Raw genomic sequence first — 21122 nt, 5'->3', positions numbered from 1 at the left:
GGGGTGGGATAGCAGGGAAGGGGTGGGGGACAGTAAAGTGCTGCTTGTGGGAGCGTACAGGGATGAGGTGGAAAGAGGGTAGGGCAGACACGTGCAATGGGGGGGGGGGGGGGCGGGGGGAGGCGGGGTTAGATGGAGAGGGTGGGGTAATGGAAAAGAGAGAAGTAAAAAGACTGAAGGAGCTTGGTCAAACAGAGGGCTGTGTTGTGCTGGAATGGGAACAGGGAAGTTCGGTTGGTTGATTTTGGGGGGGGGGGGGGGGGGGGGGACCAAACAGCAAGGTCATTGGTCCCATTGGATTAGGAAAGGAAGTCAGACCGTCCCCTTTCAAAGGAATCAACCTGGCATTAGAACAGGTAAGGGGCTAGATGTGTAAGGACATTGAGTAACAAAGGTTGAGGCCAGGAGGGTCATGGGAATGGATGATACATTGCAGATAGAGTTCCCACCTGCACAATTCAGAAGTTCTAATGGTGGTGGGAAGGATCTGGCGGGCACTTTCTGTGAAGCAGTCATTGAAATGAGGAATGATATGATGGGTGGATTGCTCAGAAACAGGGTGGTCCAGTTGTTTCTTGGCCATAGTTTGTTGGTGGCCATTCATGTGGAGAGAGAGCTTGATGGTTGTCGTGACCATGTAGAATGCAGCACAGTGGCTGCAGCTTAGCTTGTAGATCACATGACTGGTCTCACAGGTAGCCCCGCCTCTGATGGGATAGGTGATGCTTGTGACCGGACTGGAGTAGTTGGTGGTGGTGTGGTGGTGGTGGTGGTGGGAGAATGTATAGGACAGGTCTTGCATCTAGGTCTCTTACAGGGATATGAGCCATGAGACAAGGGATTGGGAACAGAGGTTGTGTAGGGATGGATAACGATTTTGTTTAGGTTCAGTGGGCGGCAGAATACCACTGTGGGAGGGGTGGGCAGGGTAGTGGGTAGGACATTCCTCATTTCAAAGCATGACAAGAGGTACTGAAAACCCTGGCGGAGAATGTGATTCAGTTGCTCCAGTCCTGGGTGGTACTTAGTCACAAGGGGAATGCTCCTCTGTGGCCGGATGGTGAGACTTTGGGGGGTGGTGGGTGCCTGCCACGCATCCTTCCACATTGACTGCCATCTGTTCAGATTCCACCAATCCTAATCTTCACCAACATGGTCCTGCAAAACCATATCAATCAGTCCCAAATCTCCTCACATAACTTGCTCTCCACCCACAATATTCTCTTGCTATGCAGTTGCAAGTTCCTGAATCCCACATTACACACTGAACCTCTTGAACTAGAGCAACATGCACACCACCACCCCAAAAAAACTCTCCACTCTGTTCACTTCCTATTCCGCCTTGGAATGCCACTACCAGCACCTGTAGAACAATCTCCAAGCGACTCCCTTCTCCCACATGTCCCCACATGGCCGACAAATCCTGTCTTGCAGACCCACCCTCGAAAACTTCCTCCCATCACCAAACAGAATCCAGATCCGAAACACAGTCGTGAACATTTCCTCCAAAAGCCTTAGCCCCGCAGAAGTATCAGTCCTTCCCAAGGGCCTCACCTTTTGCTACACTCCCAAATTCAATTATGCAGGATTTGTTAAATACCTTCTCTCCTTCTCCCAGTCCTACAGTCAAAACATTTTTCTGCCACCAACCCTACCAACCAAAGACCAATGCTGGACCCTGCCTGACTCAGTTCACTTCCCCATTCAACTGTGATCCAACCTCACTGCCCCAGATCACTCCCTGTTAACTTTCTAGAATTTGTTAACCTTGAACCTTGCTTCACCACCATTCCCCAAATCCATCAACATGCAAACTAAACTTACATCCACAGAAATAACCGCAATCCACCATCTAAAAACTGATCCTGGCCATATAATCCTACCTGCTGACAAAAGCTCCGCCACTGTTGTTTTGAACCGTATGGATTATCTGGCAGAAGGACCCCCCACTTCATCCAGCTACAAAACCTGCCACAGTTAACCCAGTCCAGAAAGAAACCCAGCAAGATCCCCAGGCTCTCCTCAAATCCTTAGGTTCATCCCAGATTGGATTTTATCCCAGAACCTCTTCCCGGACTTAATTTCTCTCCTCACCCCTACCAATCCCTGTATGCCTATCTTCTATATGCTTCCTGAAGTATATACACCCAACGACCTAGGATGCCCCGTTGTGGCCGGTTACTGTGCTCCCACTGACAATCTCTGCTCTCAGAGACCAACAGCTTCAGCCATTACATGCAACCTACCCTCCCCTGTAGAAAAGATACCAACCATTTCCTCTACTAACTCTTCATAGTTCCTGCTTCTGTATCACGTGGTGCCTTGCTCATCACTACTGATGCCATCTCCCTTTACACTACGGTCCCTAAAGCCCATGGCCTTACCACTATTGAACACTACATTTCCCAATGCCTGACGGATTCCAAACCAATAACGTCCTTCCTAGTTGCCATGACCAACTATATCCTCACCCACAGTTACTTCTCCTTTGAAGGCATTACCTACAAACAAATCCAGGGTATAGCTATTGGCACCCACTTGTCACCACCCTATGCCAAACCTATTCATGGGCAATGTACAGGAATACTTCCTAAATACACAGAATTCCAAACCCCTCACCTGGTTCAATTCATTGATGCCATCTTTGTCATCTGGGTTGAGGGCGAGGACACCCTATCCACATTTCACCAGAATCTCAATACCCTCTCCCCCATCCACTACACCAGGTCCTATTCAATCCGACAGGCCACCTTCCTTTAGGTTGTCCTCCCCTTCAAAGAAGGCTACATTAGTACCCCTGCCCATATCAAACCTACCAACCACCACTAATACCTCCACTTTGAGAGCTGCCATCTATTCCATACCGAGAAGTCCCTGCCACACAACCTAGCCACCTGTGGCTGTCGCATAAGTGGTCCCTATCGAAATATACCAAAGGTCTCCCTGAGGCTTTCACAGACTGTAATTACCCTCGAGAAACCATGTACCAAAATAGATCTTCTGTACCTTATCTCTCCATTCCCAAAATCCCACTGTCTGGCCACAGATGAGCATTCCCCTCATGACTTAGCACCACCCAGTACTGAAGCAACTGAATCACATTCTCTGCCAGGGTTCTGACTATCTCTCATTGTGCCCTGAAATGAGGAAGGTCCTACCCACTATCCTTCCCACCCCTCCCACAGTGGTATTCTGCCACCCACTGAACCTATACAATATTCTTGTCAATTCCCACACAACCCCTGCTCCCAACCCTTTGCCCCATGGCTCGTATCCCTGTAATAGACCTAGATGCAGGAACTGTCTCATACATTCTCCCACCACCAGCTACTCCAGTCTGGTCACAAGCATCACCTATCAAATCAAAGGCAGTCATGTAATATACAAGCTAAACTACAGCCACTGTGCAGCATCCTACATGGACACGACAAATCACAAGCTGTCTGTCCACATGAATGTCCACCAACAAACTGTGGCCAAGAAACAGCTGGACCACCACATTGCAGAGCAATCCACGCAACAAAGCATACTTCATTTCAATGACTGCTTCACAGCCTATGCCATCTGGATCTTTCCCACCAACAAGCTTTTGTAAAGGTGCAAGTGGGACCTCTCCCAGCAATGTATCCTACACTCCTGCAACCCTCCTGGCCTCAACCTTTGTTAGTCATTGTCCTTACCCATCTAGCCCCTTCCCTGTTCTCATTTCAGCACTCTATTCCAGCAACACGCCTCAAGTCCTTTTTACTTCTCTTCTGTTCTGTTCCATTACCCCTCCCCCAATCCTCCCACCGTTTTAACTGCTGAACTGCACATAGCTGCCCTACCCTTTCTCCAGCTCGTCAATGTATGCTCCCACAAGCAAGACTTTACCGTCCCCCACCCCTACTCTGCTATCCCTCCCCCTCCCTGCCCCAGCCTCCTCCTTACCTCCACCACCCAGCTGCCTCTTCCATCATGTGCTGCTACTCACAGTCTTACCTCAGCAGACAGACTGTGGTCACGTGTGTGGGAGTTGCGTATGCTTAAGTGTGTGTGTGTGTGTGTGTGTGTGTGTGTGTGTGTGTGTGTGTGTGTGTGTGTGTGTGTGTTTTCTCTATTTTCAATGAAGGCCTTGTTGTCCAAAAGCTCACTTTCTGATAGGCTTTTCGTTGTGCCTATTTGCGACTGCATCTCCGCTATATAGGTTCTAATGGAGAGTCATAATACATAATGGTAGTTCTTTTGACTTCTGGAAGGAGTATCAAATTACAATGAGATAACTAGGTACCATAATGTGAATGCATAAGTGTCTGCTTTTGAGATAACTTGCTAAATGCTGTGTGAGAGCCACTCTGAGTGGACACCATGAAGTCGCAAAGTAAATTTTTAGAATATTGTAAGTTTCCTGATCATGCTATTGCAACAGGGGGGAGACTTGAGCTTGTCAGCCATAGAATGGGAGAGCCCCGTGATCAAAATTGGTGCCAGAGACAGGGATTTGTACGAGATTGCTTGAATGTATTTTCCGAAAATTACTTCGAGCAGATAGTTGGAGAACTCTTACATGAAGTCATCACCATAAACGTCCTATGAACTAATGGACACCAATGTTTTGAAGCAACTAATACAGATGAGGCCAGAGGTGATCATAAAACTGTGATAACATCAGTGACCACGGGTGTTTCAAGAAGTGTCACAAAAAGTAGGAAAGTAGTTTTGTTTAGCAAGAGTGACAGGATATAAATTGCAGAGTACCCGAATAGTTAACAGTACTCAACTCAAAGGACAAATATGTTAAACACAAATGGACAAAATGCAAAAGCTTTAGACAATGTGCCTTGGACAAGTATGTGCCAAGCAAGATCGTGAGGTATGGAAAAGACCCACCGCAGTTCGTGTTAGAAGGCTGCTATGGAATCACCAAAAATTCAAACAAAGTCAAAGCCTAGTTGACCATTATGCTGAATGAAGCCAAAATTAACATAAGGAGTGCTATATGAGAAGCATTCACTCAATGAATTAAAATGTAAAATTTTGACAATCTGACAAATAATACTAATTTTGGTTTTATGTTAAGTCAGTAAGTGTATCAAAATTATCTGGCTAGGAAACTGAAGTTAACAGAGACATGACCCAAATGCTGAATTCAGTTTTCTGAGATTGTTTCCCCACAGAAGACCATAATATGGTTCTTTGTTTTAATTACTGCACAAATGCCAAAACAGTAAATATTTAGGTAAGTGACTCCAGATTTAAAATCAAATAATACCGTTAACCAGTGGAAAGCCAAATAGACCAGATGAAGTACCACTGAGGTTCTACAGAGATTTTGAAAAAATAACTTGCTCACCTGCTAACAGCAGTTTACTGCAACTTGCAAGAGCAAAAAAGGATACATAGCAATTGGAAAATGGTAAGCACATGCTCATTTTCAAGAATGGCTGTCAGATAGATGCACATAATTGGCATTAAGCAGTTGTAGAATTATATAGTAATGTGAAGTCCTGGACGAATGTAAATCATGTGAGGAGTGAAGGTAACACTTCATTGGATAGCAGAGGCATTAAATTATTGAAAGACACATAAAGAGAGACAGAAAACTAACAACTGCAGTTGGTTTTTAGTTCCTGGAGATAACAATGGCCACATGAAAGTTACGAATGTGTAAATGTATTTGTGTTTTGTTTTGTCTATATCCGGTGAAGGCTGATTGCTGATAGTATCAGCACTCTTTTTTTTCTTTATGTTTGCCTGCAGCTCAGTGCCAACTCTGTGTAGTAAGTGGCAATCTGTCATTTTCATATTGTTGTTACTCTGTCTCGGATTTTCAATTATTTTATTCAGACTGAAAACAATCACAGAAGAGCTCACTAAGAAACAAATAGAATTATTAAAAATCTGGCTGCAATATGAAGGGATCTCTGGAAGGAGGTTAAATATTTATCAGAGCAGAAAAAGTTAAGCAAATGGGGACAATCCATTCACAACTATTCAGGTTGAGAGTTTAACTGACATTCCTTTCTTCACATTGTATATCACCTTTCAGTCCGTGCCTTCTCATCCAATATTAAAAGTGTCATCGTCGTGGTCTTCTGTTTGAAAGCTGATTTGGTGTAGCTCTCTGCACTAGTCTACCCTGTGCAAGCCTCTTCATTCCTATATCCACTTCACCCTGCACTCTAAAGAGGAGATTTGGACTTCCTCTACAGTTTTTGTCCCCTACACTTCCCTCCATTACCAAATTAACTATTCCTTGATGTCCCAATAATTATCCTATTGGTCTATCCCTTCTTCAATCAAACTGTACCATGCAGCTCTTTTATCTCTAGTTCGATGCAGTACCTCTCTATAATTTACTACCATTTAATCTTCAGCATTCTTTTGCAATGCTACATTCTCTTCTTGCCTCTACTGTTTATCATCCACTCCATTTCCCTGTAAGGATATGGGTCAGAAAAAATTTCCATATTCAATGTTAACTAATTCTTCATTCTTGGAAAAAAATGTTCTTGCTATTTCAATCTGCATGTTATGAATGGGTATCAAAACACTTTGAGGCCAGCTGTGTTTTCTTGTCACCTTTTAGTTCTGTTTACTTGTCACCTTGTACAGCAACATAACTCACAGCATTTCTGCTACTGCTAAAACCTGTCCTCAAAGTCTTCTTTTGAAAATGGGTCGGGCACCTTCTGGAATTTGTGCTGGGTCTCTCCATTGTTGGCAAAACAGTGACCTTTGAATTGGATCTTCAGCTTCAGGAAGAGAGCGAAGTCTGCAGAAGCCAAATTTGGAAAGCAGGATGGGTGCCAAAGTTGCGATAAACTTATTTCTGGTGAGAAACTCAAGTATGAAGAGAGCGCAGTGACAAGGTGCATTGTCAACATGGAGCAGCCAGTTTTTCGCATGCCACAGATCCAATTATTTTCACCAAATGTCCTCCCTGACACCTTAAAATCTGACAGTAGAACTCACTCTTTGAGAATAATTTGTGATGCACAATGCCATGAATGTATAAAAGCACGATGAGCATGCACTTGGTAACACTGCGGACCTGCCTCACGTTTTTTGGTCATGTAGATAATGGGCTCTTTCATTGTGAAGTCTGCTGATTTGTTTCCAGGATTATACCAATACACCCACGTTTTCTCACCGGTAATGATCTTCAACATGAAAAACAGCTCATCTGTCATATACCAACAGTTCTTGGGCGACTGGTACGGTGTTTCTTTTGTTCCTGGGTCAGCAGTCTGGGGGCAAACATTGCAGAACATGCCACATGTTGAAATCACAAGTAAGGAATACCTGCACTGGTCCGTACAACACATCGACAATGGCAACAATGTTGTGGATCATTCTTCAATGATCTTCATGTACAAGTTGCCAAATGGTTTTGACATTTTCAGGCAATTTATTGTGGAAGGCCATCCTGATCTCTAGTCGTCTTTCAGCGATGATGATCTGTTCTTGAATCACACATGCCATTCAAAGCACTTCACATGACCCGTTACAACACAGCTGTACACTTGCAAAATCATGTTAAGTGCCTCTGTGGTGGATTTATCCAGTTTCACAAAAAATTTTCATATTTACTTGTTGTTTTGACTTGCTGTCCACGCTGAAATCACAGATGTGATAACAAACATGGTCAGAATGGCCCCAGCTGCCATTTTGCAGTGAATAGCCTACTGTATTTTAGCAATGTAGGATTAACATTCTGGATAACTCTCAAATCGAAGGATGCAATGAAACGAATTCACAACATCAGGACGTTGCAGCCTTCTCGAACAATGGCCAAGTACCCCATGTGTGTATACCGACCAGTCTAAATATAAGTACTCTGTTGGCTGTACCAACTTAGACATTAACAATAAAAACAGTGAATCATGTCGTCGAAACAGGCATCAATTTACGTGGCCAAACTCCTAGCCATTGAATCACCGCTACAGCATTGCCACTCTGTTTTTTCTGAATTTATCCCCCCTGTCTAAGTTTAGTACTCTGTTTTTTCTTTCCCTGGAGTCCCTAATAATCCATAATGCAGGTATTAATTTTGCCATAGATAAATCAGTTTTTCGGTGACTTCTCAATAAGAATAAAATATTATAAAAGCACATTGCACTAATCACACATACTACAAAGCAGTTACGAATGGGACTCATAAATTAGATATATATGTGGAAGGCACAGATCTAAAAATTTATCATCACTTCATGGTTTCTCAAAAAAGAAGAGAGTAACTGAAATCTTTTTTTCCAGTTAGTGGAACTGGAATGGAAAGAAATACTGAGACATGTTCCCACGAGATTGCTTTCTTTGACTATAGCTATAAAACAGAATTATTGTGGACTGGGATGGCATCAAGAGCTACTTCAAAGGTACTGATGATTGGCCAAATTTTTTGAGGCCAGTTTTTCTGAATGAAAATCTTGAGGAAGACAATATGCCTCCATTCTGTGAGCAATGTTGGAAATTTGTTGGATACAGTTAACAGAAAATTAGAAGGTTGTGATTTGAGTGTCTTGGAGACCTTTAAGCAAATGCATCTTCTAACTAATAACCTTACACAGAGGCAGAAGGATGGTTTTTATGGCTGTAAGGCAAAGCAGCTACTGGGTGGCTTATCTCTTCAAAGTTTTGGCAGATTTCAATGCCTTTTACTGTATTTTACTTCAGTATCTGGAAAAAAAAAGATATGGTGTTACTGCTAATAATCAATATGCATGCTTAGTAGGTTTTTCCTTGGAGAATGAAATGGAATTTAAAGATTTCTAAACTGAGTGGAAATTCTTAACCTGAGAGATAACATTTGTATTGACAGCTTGCATATCGAATTCCCTGAATTCAAGACTAACTTTATTTGAAAGTGTGAACAAGGACAGTAGTGATGTGTCAATGTGGTCGAGTTTCTTTTCAGCTGTACCAGAACAGAGCGCCAAGTATTTATAAGACGGTGGGATACTTGTTCAGTTTTCCAGGATGTAATGCTTTTGTGGAAAAAGTGTTCCACATTAATGAATAACAAATGGAATGAGACAAGAAAAACATGTAGTACAGAGCCAATTGATGCAGAGCTCCAAATTATGGTGAATTTTAATATGTCATGTAAAGAATTTTTTGAACATGTAAACAAGATCTTACATTACTGAAAGATGGGAAAACACCTACAAAATATCAGTAAAAGTTAGGTGAATTTGTATAAATCTTTTTCATATTTGTAAATAAATCTCATTATTATCACAGGTTGAAATTCAATCACATATCACAAACACCTTTATAGACTGCACCTTGTACCATTGCCATATTGTAAGTGTGAGGAAGGACACTCATTTGGCTGCCCTTGACACAGAAGGGAATTCGATTGGCTGATTATGGAGCTGGCTTACAAGCATCAAGCACTTCCTTCTTATGTGTTAATCCACTTCTTTCCAATGAATTTAGACATTTATAAATTGCTAGTGCAGTTTGTCTTAAAAGTTTGAATTGAATGGTAAAGGTTAAGTTAAAATGAACAGTTAAGATTGCAATAATATTTATTTATTAACCAGTTTCGGCTTATGTAAAAACCATTTTCAGGATTTTTGGCCTCCTATGGTTGGTGTTGGCAGCTCCTCAGTTTTCTCTTGATACCACAATAGTGAGAATGTATAATCTTTGTTGTGCAAGAAACCTGAGGAGCCACCAGCACCAGCCACATGGGGCCAAAAATTCTGAAGATGAAGGTTACATAAACCGAAACCAGTTAATAAACAAATATTATTGAGATCTCAACTGCTCATTTTAACTTAAGTATAGCATCAGGTCACTGCTCTCCACGGACTATATTGTCTAAATTTATGTAACTGTTAAGTTTGAAATCAAACAATGAAAATGCCAGGTAGAGATATCAAAAGTGTAGGAAAAGATAGATTGCTACTTACTGTACAGAAGACATGTTAAATTGCAGGCAGTCACAACTAAAAGACACTTACATGAAGCTTTTGGCCACAGCCTTTGTCAGCAAAAGAGAAACACACACCTTTCACACACACAAGCAAGCACACATGACTGCCAATTCCAGCAGCTTGGGGCGGCTGCGTTCTGGCCCGAGCTGCCAGAGTTGACAGTCGTGTACACAAGAGGTGTGCTTACTTGTGTGTATGAATGGTGTGCGTTTCTCTTTTGTTGACGAAGGCTGTAGCTGAAAGCTTTATGTAATTGTCTTTTAACTGTCCTCCCCCTCCTGCCCCCCCCCCCCCCCCATTTAGTTAGAGGCTTTTACGCAACAACTATACTAGTTTTACACCGCAAAATGAAATAGAATCTGACATTGCCCACAACTGAGCAATGAAATGAATTAAATTGTAACAAGTCAAAATTTGTGCCTGACTGGGACTCGAACCTGGATTTCCCATTTGTCATTTTACGTGCGCAGTTGCCTTTACCACCACTTCAGCTATCCAAGCATGCTTTCTATCCGACCCAAATTCCCATCTTGTCTCATATACCCATCTGCAGGGTACCCCCCCCCCCCCTCCCCCATCATATATAAATATACCAATTTTGCCCATTATGACTCTGAAGAGAATGATTTAAAGAAACATTAAACCTATAATTCTTCAAAGCACACATATACTTATAAATATTCAGGAGTGACAACTTTGCCTAAAATAATCATGTGTGTCAGCCTCCTGGCCTAAAGCTGAAGAAGATTCGGGTGAACCATCACCAACAATGGAGCCTCATGGCATTCATTCATACATCCTTGTCTTCACAACTAAAGCGTGACCTGTAGTAGAGTGAGGTGAGGACTGTGTCTTACCTGGTCAAAAGGTATGCTGTATGGAAAAAACACTATCACCACGAGACAGGCTACCAGCAAGTCTTCTGTCATTGTCCCGTTGTTCTCTTGCACAAGCTATGCTCTGGTGCTGTGCACATAAGAAGAGGGTAGTGGGGTGACATACAGTGGGCTAGGGCCAATGTACCATATGTCTTACAACATATGATCCAAACAAAATTCTCACAACAGCTATGGATGCGTCAGGCTACGCTATAGGTGCCTTTCTGTCACACCACTGTCGTGGTTTTGAACAACCAACCGTGTCGCTTCAAAGACTGACTGTGGTAAAAAAAATTACAGTTGGATCATGAAAATGGCTCTCTTGGTTATATTTTCAGTGAAGAAATTTCATGATTGCATTTATGGATGTAAATTTATGCTCCTCATGGACAACAAACTTTTAGTCGCTGTCTTTGGATCAGACAATACTGTTCTTCCATGGACAGGTCAAAGTTCGCAGTGCTAGGTGCTACTTCGACAAAATGCAACTACGAAATTGTATTCAGGTCCACAGCACAACACATGAATGCATATTTGCTTTCACATATCCCAACAGAGCAAAAGAAAAAAATTTGACTCATCAACTGATATTAGTTTTTTCAATAGATACCAGCAGTCAAGACACCAAGGAAAATTGCCCAGTAAACTCAAATTTAATTGCTAAAATTGTCCTTGAAGAGCCTATTTTATCTAAGATAAAACACTATAGTCAAACAGAGTGGCCTAACGATAAGAAATTATGTAATCAGCCAGAGATTAAATCTTACTGGAATACAAGGCATCCACTTCCAGTGAACAAAGGTGTCATTCTGGTACATGAGCAGTTATTCCTGTGCTACTTTATCCAAGGCCCAGATGCTACATCAATGCCACAGGGAATTGTTACTAGAAAAATACTGACAAAGACATTGAAATAATGCTAGCTAAATGCTAGTTACGTCAAAAATACCAATCAGCTCTGCCATGTCAATATTTTCTGTGGCCACAGACACCAGAACCCTGGTCATGTCTGCATACTGATTTTACCAGACCTTTTCTCAGGAACTATTGACCCATCCTCATTCTACAAATTTCCTTTTCTGATACAGGTATCATAGAAATCTTCAGGCTTTGTCTAAGGTCCTCTCTACTGAAGGACTGCCAAAATCTATTGCCTCTGACAAACACAATTTTCTTCTCAAGAATTTGAACTATTTTGTGAAACCTATAGCATTTCACATTTCAGAACTACACAGTTTCATCCTGACACCAATGGACTCAGTGAAAGATACAAATGAACTTTCAAGTCACTCATGCCCAAGCACATTCAACTGTGCAATAAAGACAATGCTTTATTGATTTTCCACTCTCAGTACAGAGGCGCTCCACACGATGCACAGTCTCCAGCTTAGAAACTACACAGGAGACTGCATCAAACATCATCAATTTTAAAACTATTTGTGCATTGACAAGCTGATCTTCAAAAACAGTTGTAAAGAAAATTTTTTAAACTTAAATATCTGGTGCCCATTTCAATGTAGAAGTACGAAAAAGACACGGGTACCAGGCAGAGTCACACAGCAGGCTGGCAACATGATGTTTAAAATAAATGGTATAGAGTTGTAACATACCACAAGAATCAAATCAGGCTGCTCTGTGCTCACATGCACATTGGCAGAACACCTAGGCTGGTTTCTTTTACAGAATTAGAAGACCTGTATGCAACCACTGTCTGAGGGACATTCTGAAGCAGCCAGCAGCTGTCCCCACCAGTGCCTCCAGCAGCAGGGTCCAGCTTCAGCCAGCCAGCGAGGAGCTGATAGAAGTGTACACGGCACCCCATAACTAAGCGCAGCATCTGGACCTTAAAATGGCACATGCTTAACCAGCTGTAGGTGAATAGATGTCAACAAGCACGGAAGCAAGACCCTAATGAAGCCAGTTGGGTTCATCAGCTTACACCCCCCCCCCCCCCTCCCCACCTCACATGACAGATGTGTATGTGGCTAAAGGGGATAAACAACAACATGAGATACCACACCCACGTAGGCACAACCACTAACCTGGCACCTCTCCGTTCCAAGCAGCAGCCTCCAGGTGGTGCTTGTTAATCGGATCCATTTTATGTTTCCACACCATGTCTGCCAGAGAGCTATATTCTTCTGCCAATAGTGTTGCCAGCAATCAAAGTCAGTGCTGTCAGCAGGGCCTACTTTGCTTCTGTCTAGCACTGACACAGATGGAAATCTGTCAGCTGACAGGAAGAACAGACAACACTCCACAGACACCCTCTCAGTTCAGTGACTGCTTCTCAGCAGCTCCTACTGTGTCATCACTTCCTGTATTGTGCTATGGAGCACAGTTTCATGGGTTCCGATCAGAAGAAGACAGATCCAACTTAGCAGTTGCTAATTACAGAGAACTAGGACAGACAAAGAGCGTCTGCATGTGCAATAACTTGCGGGAATGCAGCTAGGTGTTGTCGTTGACCATATCGTGCCTCAGTTTTCAAAGAAACTCTATGTAAACACTAATGTTTACAGTGTGTCGCCCGGTGGCATTCCCCTAAGTTGTTTGAACAATGCATATACCAGGATAAACTAAGATCTCACAAGTGTCTGAATAATTACTTATAGACACAGTAACAATATTGCTCACTGCCAAGAGACAGCAAAGTTATTTCAATTTCATTGTAATACATTTAGGATATCAAGTGAAATGCATCCACCTGTTACTAAAGTTAAGCAAAGTTTTGTACCATAATTGTCAACAAATATTATTGGTTATTTCTTATTGTGTTGCCACATATTTGATCTAGTGATGCCCCATCAAGCAAGTGTAATAGCAGCACTAGCATGCAAACTACCACCTGCTCTGTTGGAACACAGTAGGAATTAAGTTTTCTGCTACCGTGGATGTTTGGGCTGAAGTAATAGTAACATTCAGTTACAACCCAACACTACACAACAGGACCAGTTGCAGACATTATCATGATTTTGTTGATACTTATACTTGTGAGTTAGTACCTTGTTTTCAAGGTTAAACCAAAGATCAATGGACATTTCTGAGTGTAAAGCCCCTGGTGGACCACGAGACTCAGAGGGCCACAGACACGGGTTCACAGGTAGATGCCGTGTTTCTTGACTTCCGCAAGGCGTTCGATACAGTTCCCCACAGTCGTTTAATGAACAAAGTAGGAGCATATGGACTATCAGTCCAATTGTGTGATTGGACTGAAGAGTTCCTAGATAACAGAACGCAGCATGTCATTCTCAATGGAGAGAAGTCTTCCGAAGTAAGAGTGATTTCAGGTGTGCCGCAGGGGAGTGTCATGGGACCGTTGCTATTCACAATATACATAAATGACCTTGTCGATGACATCGGAAGTTCACTGGGGCTTTTTGTGGATGATGCTGTGGTGTATCGAGGTGATGTAACAATGGAAAATTGTAATGAAATGCAGGAGGATCTGCAGCGAATTGACGCATGGTGCAGGGAATGGCAACTGAATCTCAATGTAGACAAGTGTAATGTGCTGCGAATACATAGATAGATCCCTTATCATTTAGCTAAAAAATAGCAGGTCAGCAACTGGAAGCAGTTAATTCCATAAATTATCTCGGAGTACGCATTAGGAGTGATTTAAAATGGAATGATCATATAAAGTTGATCGTCGGTAAAGCAAATGCCAGACAGATTCATTGGAAGAATCCTAGGGAAATGCAATCTGAAAACAAAGGAAGTAGGTTACAGTACGCTTGTTCGCCCACTGCTTGAATGCTGCTCGGCAGTGTGGGATCCGTACCAGATAGGGTTGATAGAAGAGATAGAGAAGATCCAACGGAGAGCAGCGCGCTTTGTTACAGGATCATTTAGTAATCGCGAAAGCGTTACGGAGATGATAGATAAACTCCAGTGGAAGACTCTGCAGGAGAGACGCTCAGTAGCTCGGTACAGGCTTTTGTTGAAGTTTCGAGAACGTACTTTCACTGAGGAGTCAAGCAGTATATTGCTCCCTCCTACGTAGATCTTGCGAAGAGACCATGAGGATAAAATCAGAGAGATTAGAGCCCACAGAGAAGCATACCGACAATCCTCCTTTCCACGAACAATACGAGACTGGAATAGAAGGGAAAACTGATAGAGGTACTCAGGGTACCCTCCGCCACACATCGTCAGGTGGCTTGCGGAGAATGGATGTAGATGTAGATGTAGAGATCATGAAAAAGTAACCCATACAAATTATAAAAATTACATGACTGAGATGTGTCCAGACATTAACGGCAAAGTGGGCTGGAGCACCATCATGTAGCAGTTACATAACCCTTCAACTCATGAATGGCACTTCTTCCAGAAGGGGAGGCAAACTCAGCTGCAAGAAACAACAATATTTCCAGCCTGTTAGGTGACGTGGAAGGAACTTAGGTCCCAAGATAAGGTCACCAATTATCCCAGCCCACACATTCCAGCTGCACCAATGCTGATGATTCGCTGTCACCATACTGTTCTGCATACTGTCCCACAGATAACTTATGGAAGCTGAGATACCACTGTGCATAAAGGTGGCCTAATCTATGAATAGGATGGATGACATAAATCCCAGGATCACGGTTGCCTGGTGAAGAAACCAGTAACAAAACTGCTCCTGATGTGGGCAGTCTGTCACTAATAAGCCCTGTACATGCTGTAACTGATAAGGGTAGTAACAATCGTCATGGAGATTGTTACACACGGTTATCTGGTTTACCCTTTACTGGCGGGCCAACTACCAGGTACTGACATGGTAGTTGCCTTCCACAGTATTAATCAATTTTTCTTCCAAGTCTGGTGTTCAACAATGTCCTTCATGACTTCCTGCTTCCCGAAACGACCCTGTCTTAGGCAAATAGTGAAACACTGTTGCAAACATTGAATGCTGTAGTTGTTGCCGGCAGGCTAGAATTAGGTCAGATTAGATCAGGTCTCCTGATACAACCTTGTTGCCCGCCGCCTGTTGCCTTTCTGTAAGTAAACTCCATGTCTAAGCTCTTGATTTTCATACAGAACCACTGTATAGAATGCTGTATTACATTCAGAAGAGGGTGCTATGGCATGACATATGAGAAACAGTACCACCCTCTAGGAGGAAATCATGCACGCTGTAACTGTGGCTATACGGTACAGTGCATATTAGACCGCAGTCTCTATAACAAAGTTTGGTTGAGTAAATCTTTTCCAGCATGGACATCCCGCATTTCTGGACGTATGTTCATTAGAACTTTCTTGTTCCGTATCCACTCATCAATCAATCCCTAGAGTTTGTACACAGTGGAAAAAAATCACCCTTTATATGTAAAAAAACATGTGTGAAATGTGATAAATCTGTGTGAAACATATTTGATGTATGTATTCAGTGTGTACAAGTGGACAAGGAAAAAATTTCCCCGATTTCCCGGTTAAAACCACACTGTTCCCCCCACGTGAAAATAGACTTCTTCCAAAGTGAAAATGCACTTTTTCCATGATAAGTGACAGTGTACTTTCCATTGGAGCTGTGAAAATATAAATCCTCTGAATGGTAAAGGTTTTATTTTCCAATGTTTCCCAGAGCTTTGGAAAACGAAACACGGCAAAGGGAGAGAGAGAGAGGGGGGGGGGGGGGGGGAGGGGAGGGGAGGGGAGGGGAGGGGAGGGGAGAGAAAGAGTGAGAGAGAGAGAGAGAGAGAGAGAGAGAGAGAGAGAGAGAGAGAGAGAGAGAGAGAGAGAGAAAAGAAACACGTTTGGGATAGATCTTTGAGTTGTAGCAACATGTATGCTTCATATTTTCGTATTACGATACGCTGCATGTTTTCTGATTACGAAAGTGTGAATTCAAATTCCATCAAACACAGCATTTTAGTTTTCCAAAGCACTGAAACAGAGATTGCAAAGTGCTTTTGTAAGCCAATCATAGCTCATGTCATGTGATCTTGCCAGCACAACACATGATGTAGTCAGCCAACAGCAACATCACTGTTAAGCAGCGTGCACACACAACTAGGAAAAGTTAATGGTTTAAATTAACGTACACAGTGCGGCTACAAGAAAAGTTAAGCTTCCACATATAATATTGATCTTTAAGATTAATAAGCTACAAGAAAAGCTGAGCTTACACATTTAATATTGGTCTTTTTAGCGTGTGTTACACTTTAACATACATCACACAAATGTGCCAATAAATTTTTAAACAATGACAATGTCTGGTCTTCTGGGCTCGACATTATTCTAAGTAGCTGGTACTCTAAGTGTTACTTTAAAATGACAGCCAAATCTCTGTGATTTAAGATGTTCATTGCACATTCTCACACGTAACATAGTTCACCTTGCGTAAAAGGAAATTTCCTTTGAAAATGAAGTTTCAAACAAAGCATTTACAATATTTTTCCACAACCTCTTAGACATGGGTTCATTTCAGCAGCTGCCAGAGAGCACCAGAAAACAGGTGTTACTGCGCATCGGCAGCTGGGACGACGTAGGAATCTCATACGTTTGTACACATATAGCATTAAGAGATCTTACATGACGTAATAAAAGAAATAGGACATCAGAAGATACCCCACGAACATACAAATTTCATAAACTATACTAAAATGCATAATTTGGCTTAAAAGGACACATTCATACATACAGATTTACAAGAAAGTAGGCCCTAACCTGATATTAAGCTTTCCTGTGCACTTTTCGAGATGCAACTTTTCTTAGAGTGCCAGTACTGTATTGTCTCATGTTTGGTTCTTTATTATGGCATAATGCCATATGTGCCAGAAGATGAAAATGTGCAGCTGAAATTCAGTGAACAGTTGAAGCTAGTCAATAGTGTGGAATGAAACACTTCATTTCTGCATCTGCAGAAAAGATCAATAAAATCCACATTTGTTTAACAAACCGACAAAAATAATTTCATTGTTGTTGGCTGCCAAAAACGTGGAAATAAAATAAAACCAGAACACTGAAACTAAAACATATTTTAGCCTTCTGTAATTACGTGAATGTATTTTAACTCACTTGATAGCTCCCAGGCACAGAAATCCATTTTGTTTTCATTTGATGCGTGAAGTGTAAATGAAGAGGAAGCAGCAAAATCACTAAACACAAACACTAGTCACTATCCCTCTCCCCACTACAGCCCAGACTCCTCTGCACATGCGCAAATCTGGCAGCTTGGGTGCACCCGAAAACTTTTCCTGGGTAGCATGACTGCTTCTTGCTACTGCTGCAGCCACACTTCAAGTGGCCAGAGCAGAAGGTATTGCTCATACACAACTCAACTGCGCATGTGCCTGCTGGCAACTGCTCAAAACGAACTTCATGTAAATCGTTATGACTTCATGCTCATTGGAAGCAGTTTGCTGTTAATGAAGTATTCCACACTCTTCATCCTACAGCCTTTGACACATTTTGCTTTTGGCAGGTGCTTGTGTGTGCATTGTGTTTTGTTGTTGTAAATGGCGCATTTACTTTGCAACTTAAACTTTATTTTGGTTTTATTCTCTCGTTTACATTTTATTGCTGCAGTATTATTCTGCAGTGGTGGGATACAGTAAAATTCCTTGTTAGACTATCAGTTCTTCCTAGTCAAAATTACAAAAATTTAACTGAGACTCAAACAACAAAAAAATCCCAGGATTCTAAAAAACTCCCAGGTAAAAGAATTCCCAGGTTTTTCCCAGAGCATGAACACACCCTGATATGTGAACAAAGCCACCCGTATAAAGTTAATCCTAAATCTCTGGAACAATTTCAGTTGAATTTGGTACACATATCAGTTCAAGCTGGAAACAAATACTGTAGGGGTAAGAACCACTGTCCCCTACTGGGGTGAGTGTGATAATGCAGAGAGAGAAGGGAGGACAAGGAGAAGAACAGTGAGAGAATGGAGGAGATAGGCACAGATAGGAGGAGGAGGAGATGAACAGAGAAAGGAAAGAGGTGGAGATGGACAGAGAAAGGAAGGAGGAGAAGACAGACAGAGGTAAAGGGAGGAAGAGAGGGGCTGAGAGATGGGGGAGGAGGGTGTGATCAGACAGAGAGGAAACAGGAAATGGACACAGAAAGGGAAGAGGAGGAGATGGACAGTGAGAAGAGGAAGAGGGCATGGACAGAGAAAGGAGAAAGAGGAGATGGACTAATAGAAGATTGCAATAAATACATACCCACGCAACACTGGGTTTCTCAGCTAGTATGTTATACAACTTTGGAGGTAATTTGGCTACATTTCTGCAAAACATAGTTAATGGTCCCCAATTTTGGTCAGTTTCTTGCTCTTGTGCAAGTTTACTGAAGCAGTCATGGTAGAAAGCAGAAATTGGAAGCCAATTTCCCAAGAAGTATCTTACTAAATTGGTAACATACCACAGTTCCTGAGACTCAGCAAAGGATGGTCTGGAGACAATGGCTCTGGGGTAGTAACATCAAGACCGGCAGCCCAGATTTGTTTGGTCTCCAGTGCTTTGATAAGTGCATCTTGCTTCACCACACCTGCAACAGTATAGCATTCAAATTAGAAATGTATGTAAAAAAGGAAAGCAAACCAACATTAAAACAAAGATCCAGACATCATACTGTGATAACCGTAGAAAATCACAATCTCCTTCATTCCTTGGCAGCAATTTTTTTCCATTGACCTTCTACACTACTCTCAAATATCAACAATGAACAGATGTTTTTGTGTATTCGTTACACACTGAACATGTTTCATTTTCCAAAGATTGTATCATTAGCCTATAAAATATTACTACGATTAATAGTGCATAGAGATGCAGGGTGTATTATGACTGTCAGTTTAACTTTTGTTTCAAATGGTGTTGTAGGCATTACAAAACATCTGATGACAGTAACAAAAAATGACTATAACGGTACATGCAAATGAAAGAAAGTATGTTCTACAACTATTACATGGAACTTGCATTTGTTTGAGTTTTAGATAATGATAAACAAATAGTATAAGTAAAATGGTTAAAGCAGATAAATTCTGCTGTTAGAAGCAAAATTAGGCAACACTCCAAATATTAAGCAAAAATCCAAACTGCAAGTAACGAAATTATCTATTTTCAATATTAACAGCCTGCTTAGGCAATGCATATGACTGAACTTTTATCTCCAAACATATTATTGCCTACGTACGAACAACACAAGCACAATGAGGGACTACATTTTTCAACAGTTTTTGTTTAGTCAATTGGCTCTGAGCACTATGGAACTCAACATCTGAGGTCATCAGTCCCCTAGAACTTAGAACTACTTAAACCTAATTAACCTAAGGACATCACACACATCTAAGCCTGAGGCAGGATTCGAACCTGCGACCGTAGTGGTCGCACGGTTCCAGACTGAATCGCCTAGAACGGGTTGGCCATAGCGGCCAGTGAGTTCTTGGTTACATTTTAAGTTCATATAATATGCTTTTCTTGACATTTTCCCACTGATGCAGAAATATAGTAACGTTACAATATAACTGGTGCACAAGTTGCCCACAAGCGAGTAATACTAGCTCCATTAATTGATCTGTAGTAACTTCATCGTGCATTGGGCACTTATTAAGTATAACACACTTAAAATACAAATATTTGAGCACTACAATATTAAATCATGACCATTTTGTTACGTCTATTCTGTGTACATGCTCTCTGTCTTATACTGGAGGAGGAGAAGATAAGTCTACAAAAACACAACATCAAGAATGATGAACAACATTTGAAAGAATCTATTGAGTGTGTTTTCTCTCAAAATCAACTATGATGAAAGTCATAAATGCACCATTGAACAATATACATTAAAATAATACCACAAGTCAAATACTGGAACATCATACGTGATAGTGTGGACAAATAAATTCAAGAAGATCTTAAACTGAACAAACATTGAGGATTGACAACCACTCACCTGCATATGAGTAATGGATGGTTTAAAGACACACTTAAAAGATGAGAAACTAACTAAATTTTGAGTTTTTCTCTTCTCATGGAAGTGTGTTCATGTAACAAGGATACTGGTGGAGCAAGGCTAAGTGTACTACATGACACCAGCCAAAGTGTCATTTCGCCAATTCTGCCAGTAACATGCACTTCGGGAAGTGGGTTAAGCATTTAAAATTCATTTTTATATTTGTGCTTGCATAGTAACCACAATTTTGCCACTGTAGTGCTGATTATGAATGACCTAAATGAAACAATGAGTATTACTTTAAAAAGGTAGAGTGACAACACTTTGTGTATCAGTTTTGGAGAGAAGAGTCAGAAAACGAAACAGCATCCTCAGGTGGAGCAGAAATTCCTGTTGCAAGGAGAACTATTGGAGTACTTGGAGTGAGGCAGAGACAGTGTAA

The 21122-nt window shown here is 41.7% G+C and overlaps 1 protein-coding gene across 6 annotated transcripts in view; it reads right to left on the bottom strand.

Annotated features, from left to right (window-relative positions):
- LOC124776457 (glyoxylate reductase/hydroxypyruvate reductase) overlaps positions 1-21122 on the bottom strand; it is a 66742-nt gene that overhangs the window by 6458 nt on the left and 39162 nt on the right. For all 6 annotated transcript variants that reach the window (XR_007015623.1, XR_007015625.1, XR_007015624.1 and 3 more), the window contains one exon: positions 19151-19276. Coding sequence is in view for 1 of the 6 variants with exons in the window: in XM_047251465.1 (XP_047107421.1) it covers positions 19151-19276 (126 nt within the window). In the remaining 5 variants the exon portion in view is untranslated. The remainder of the gene's footprint in view (positions 1-19150; positions 19277-21122) is intronic.

The sequence above is a fragment of the Schistocerca piceifrons genome, chromosome 2, assembly GCF_021461385.2.
Source record: "Schistocerca piceifrons isolate TAMUIC-IGC-003096 chromosome 2, iqSchPice1.1, whole genome shotgun sequence".
Classification (NCBI taxonomy): Eukaryota; Metazoa; Arthropoda; class Insecta; order Orthoptera; family Acrididae; genus Schistocerca; species Schistocerca piceifrons.
Note: the sequence above shows the minus strand (reverse complement) of the source record. Positions and strands in the feature narration are given on the sequence as shown.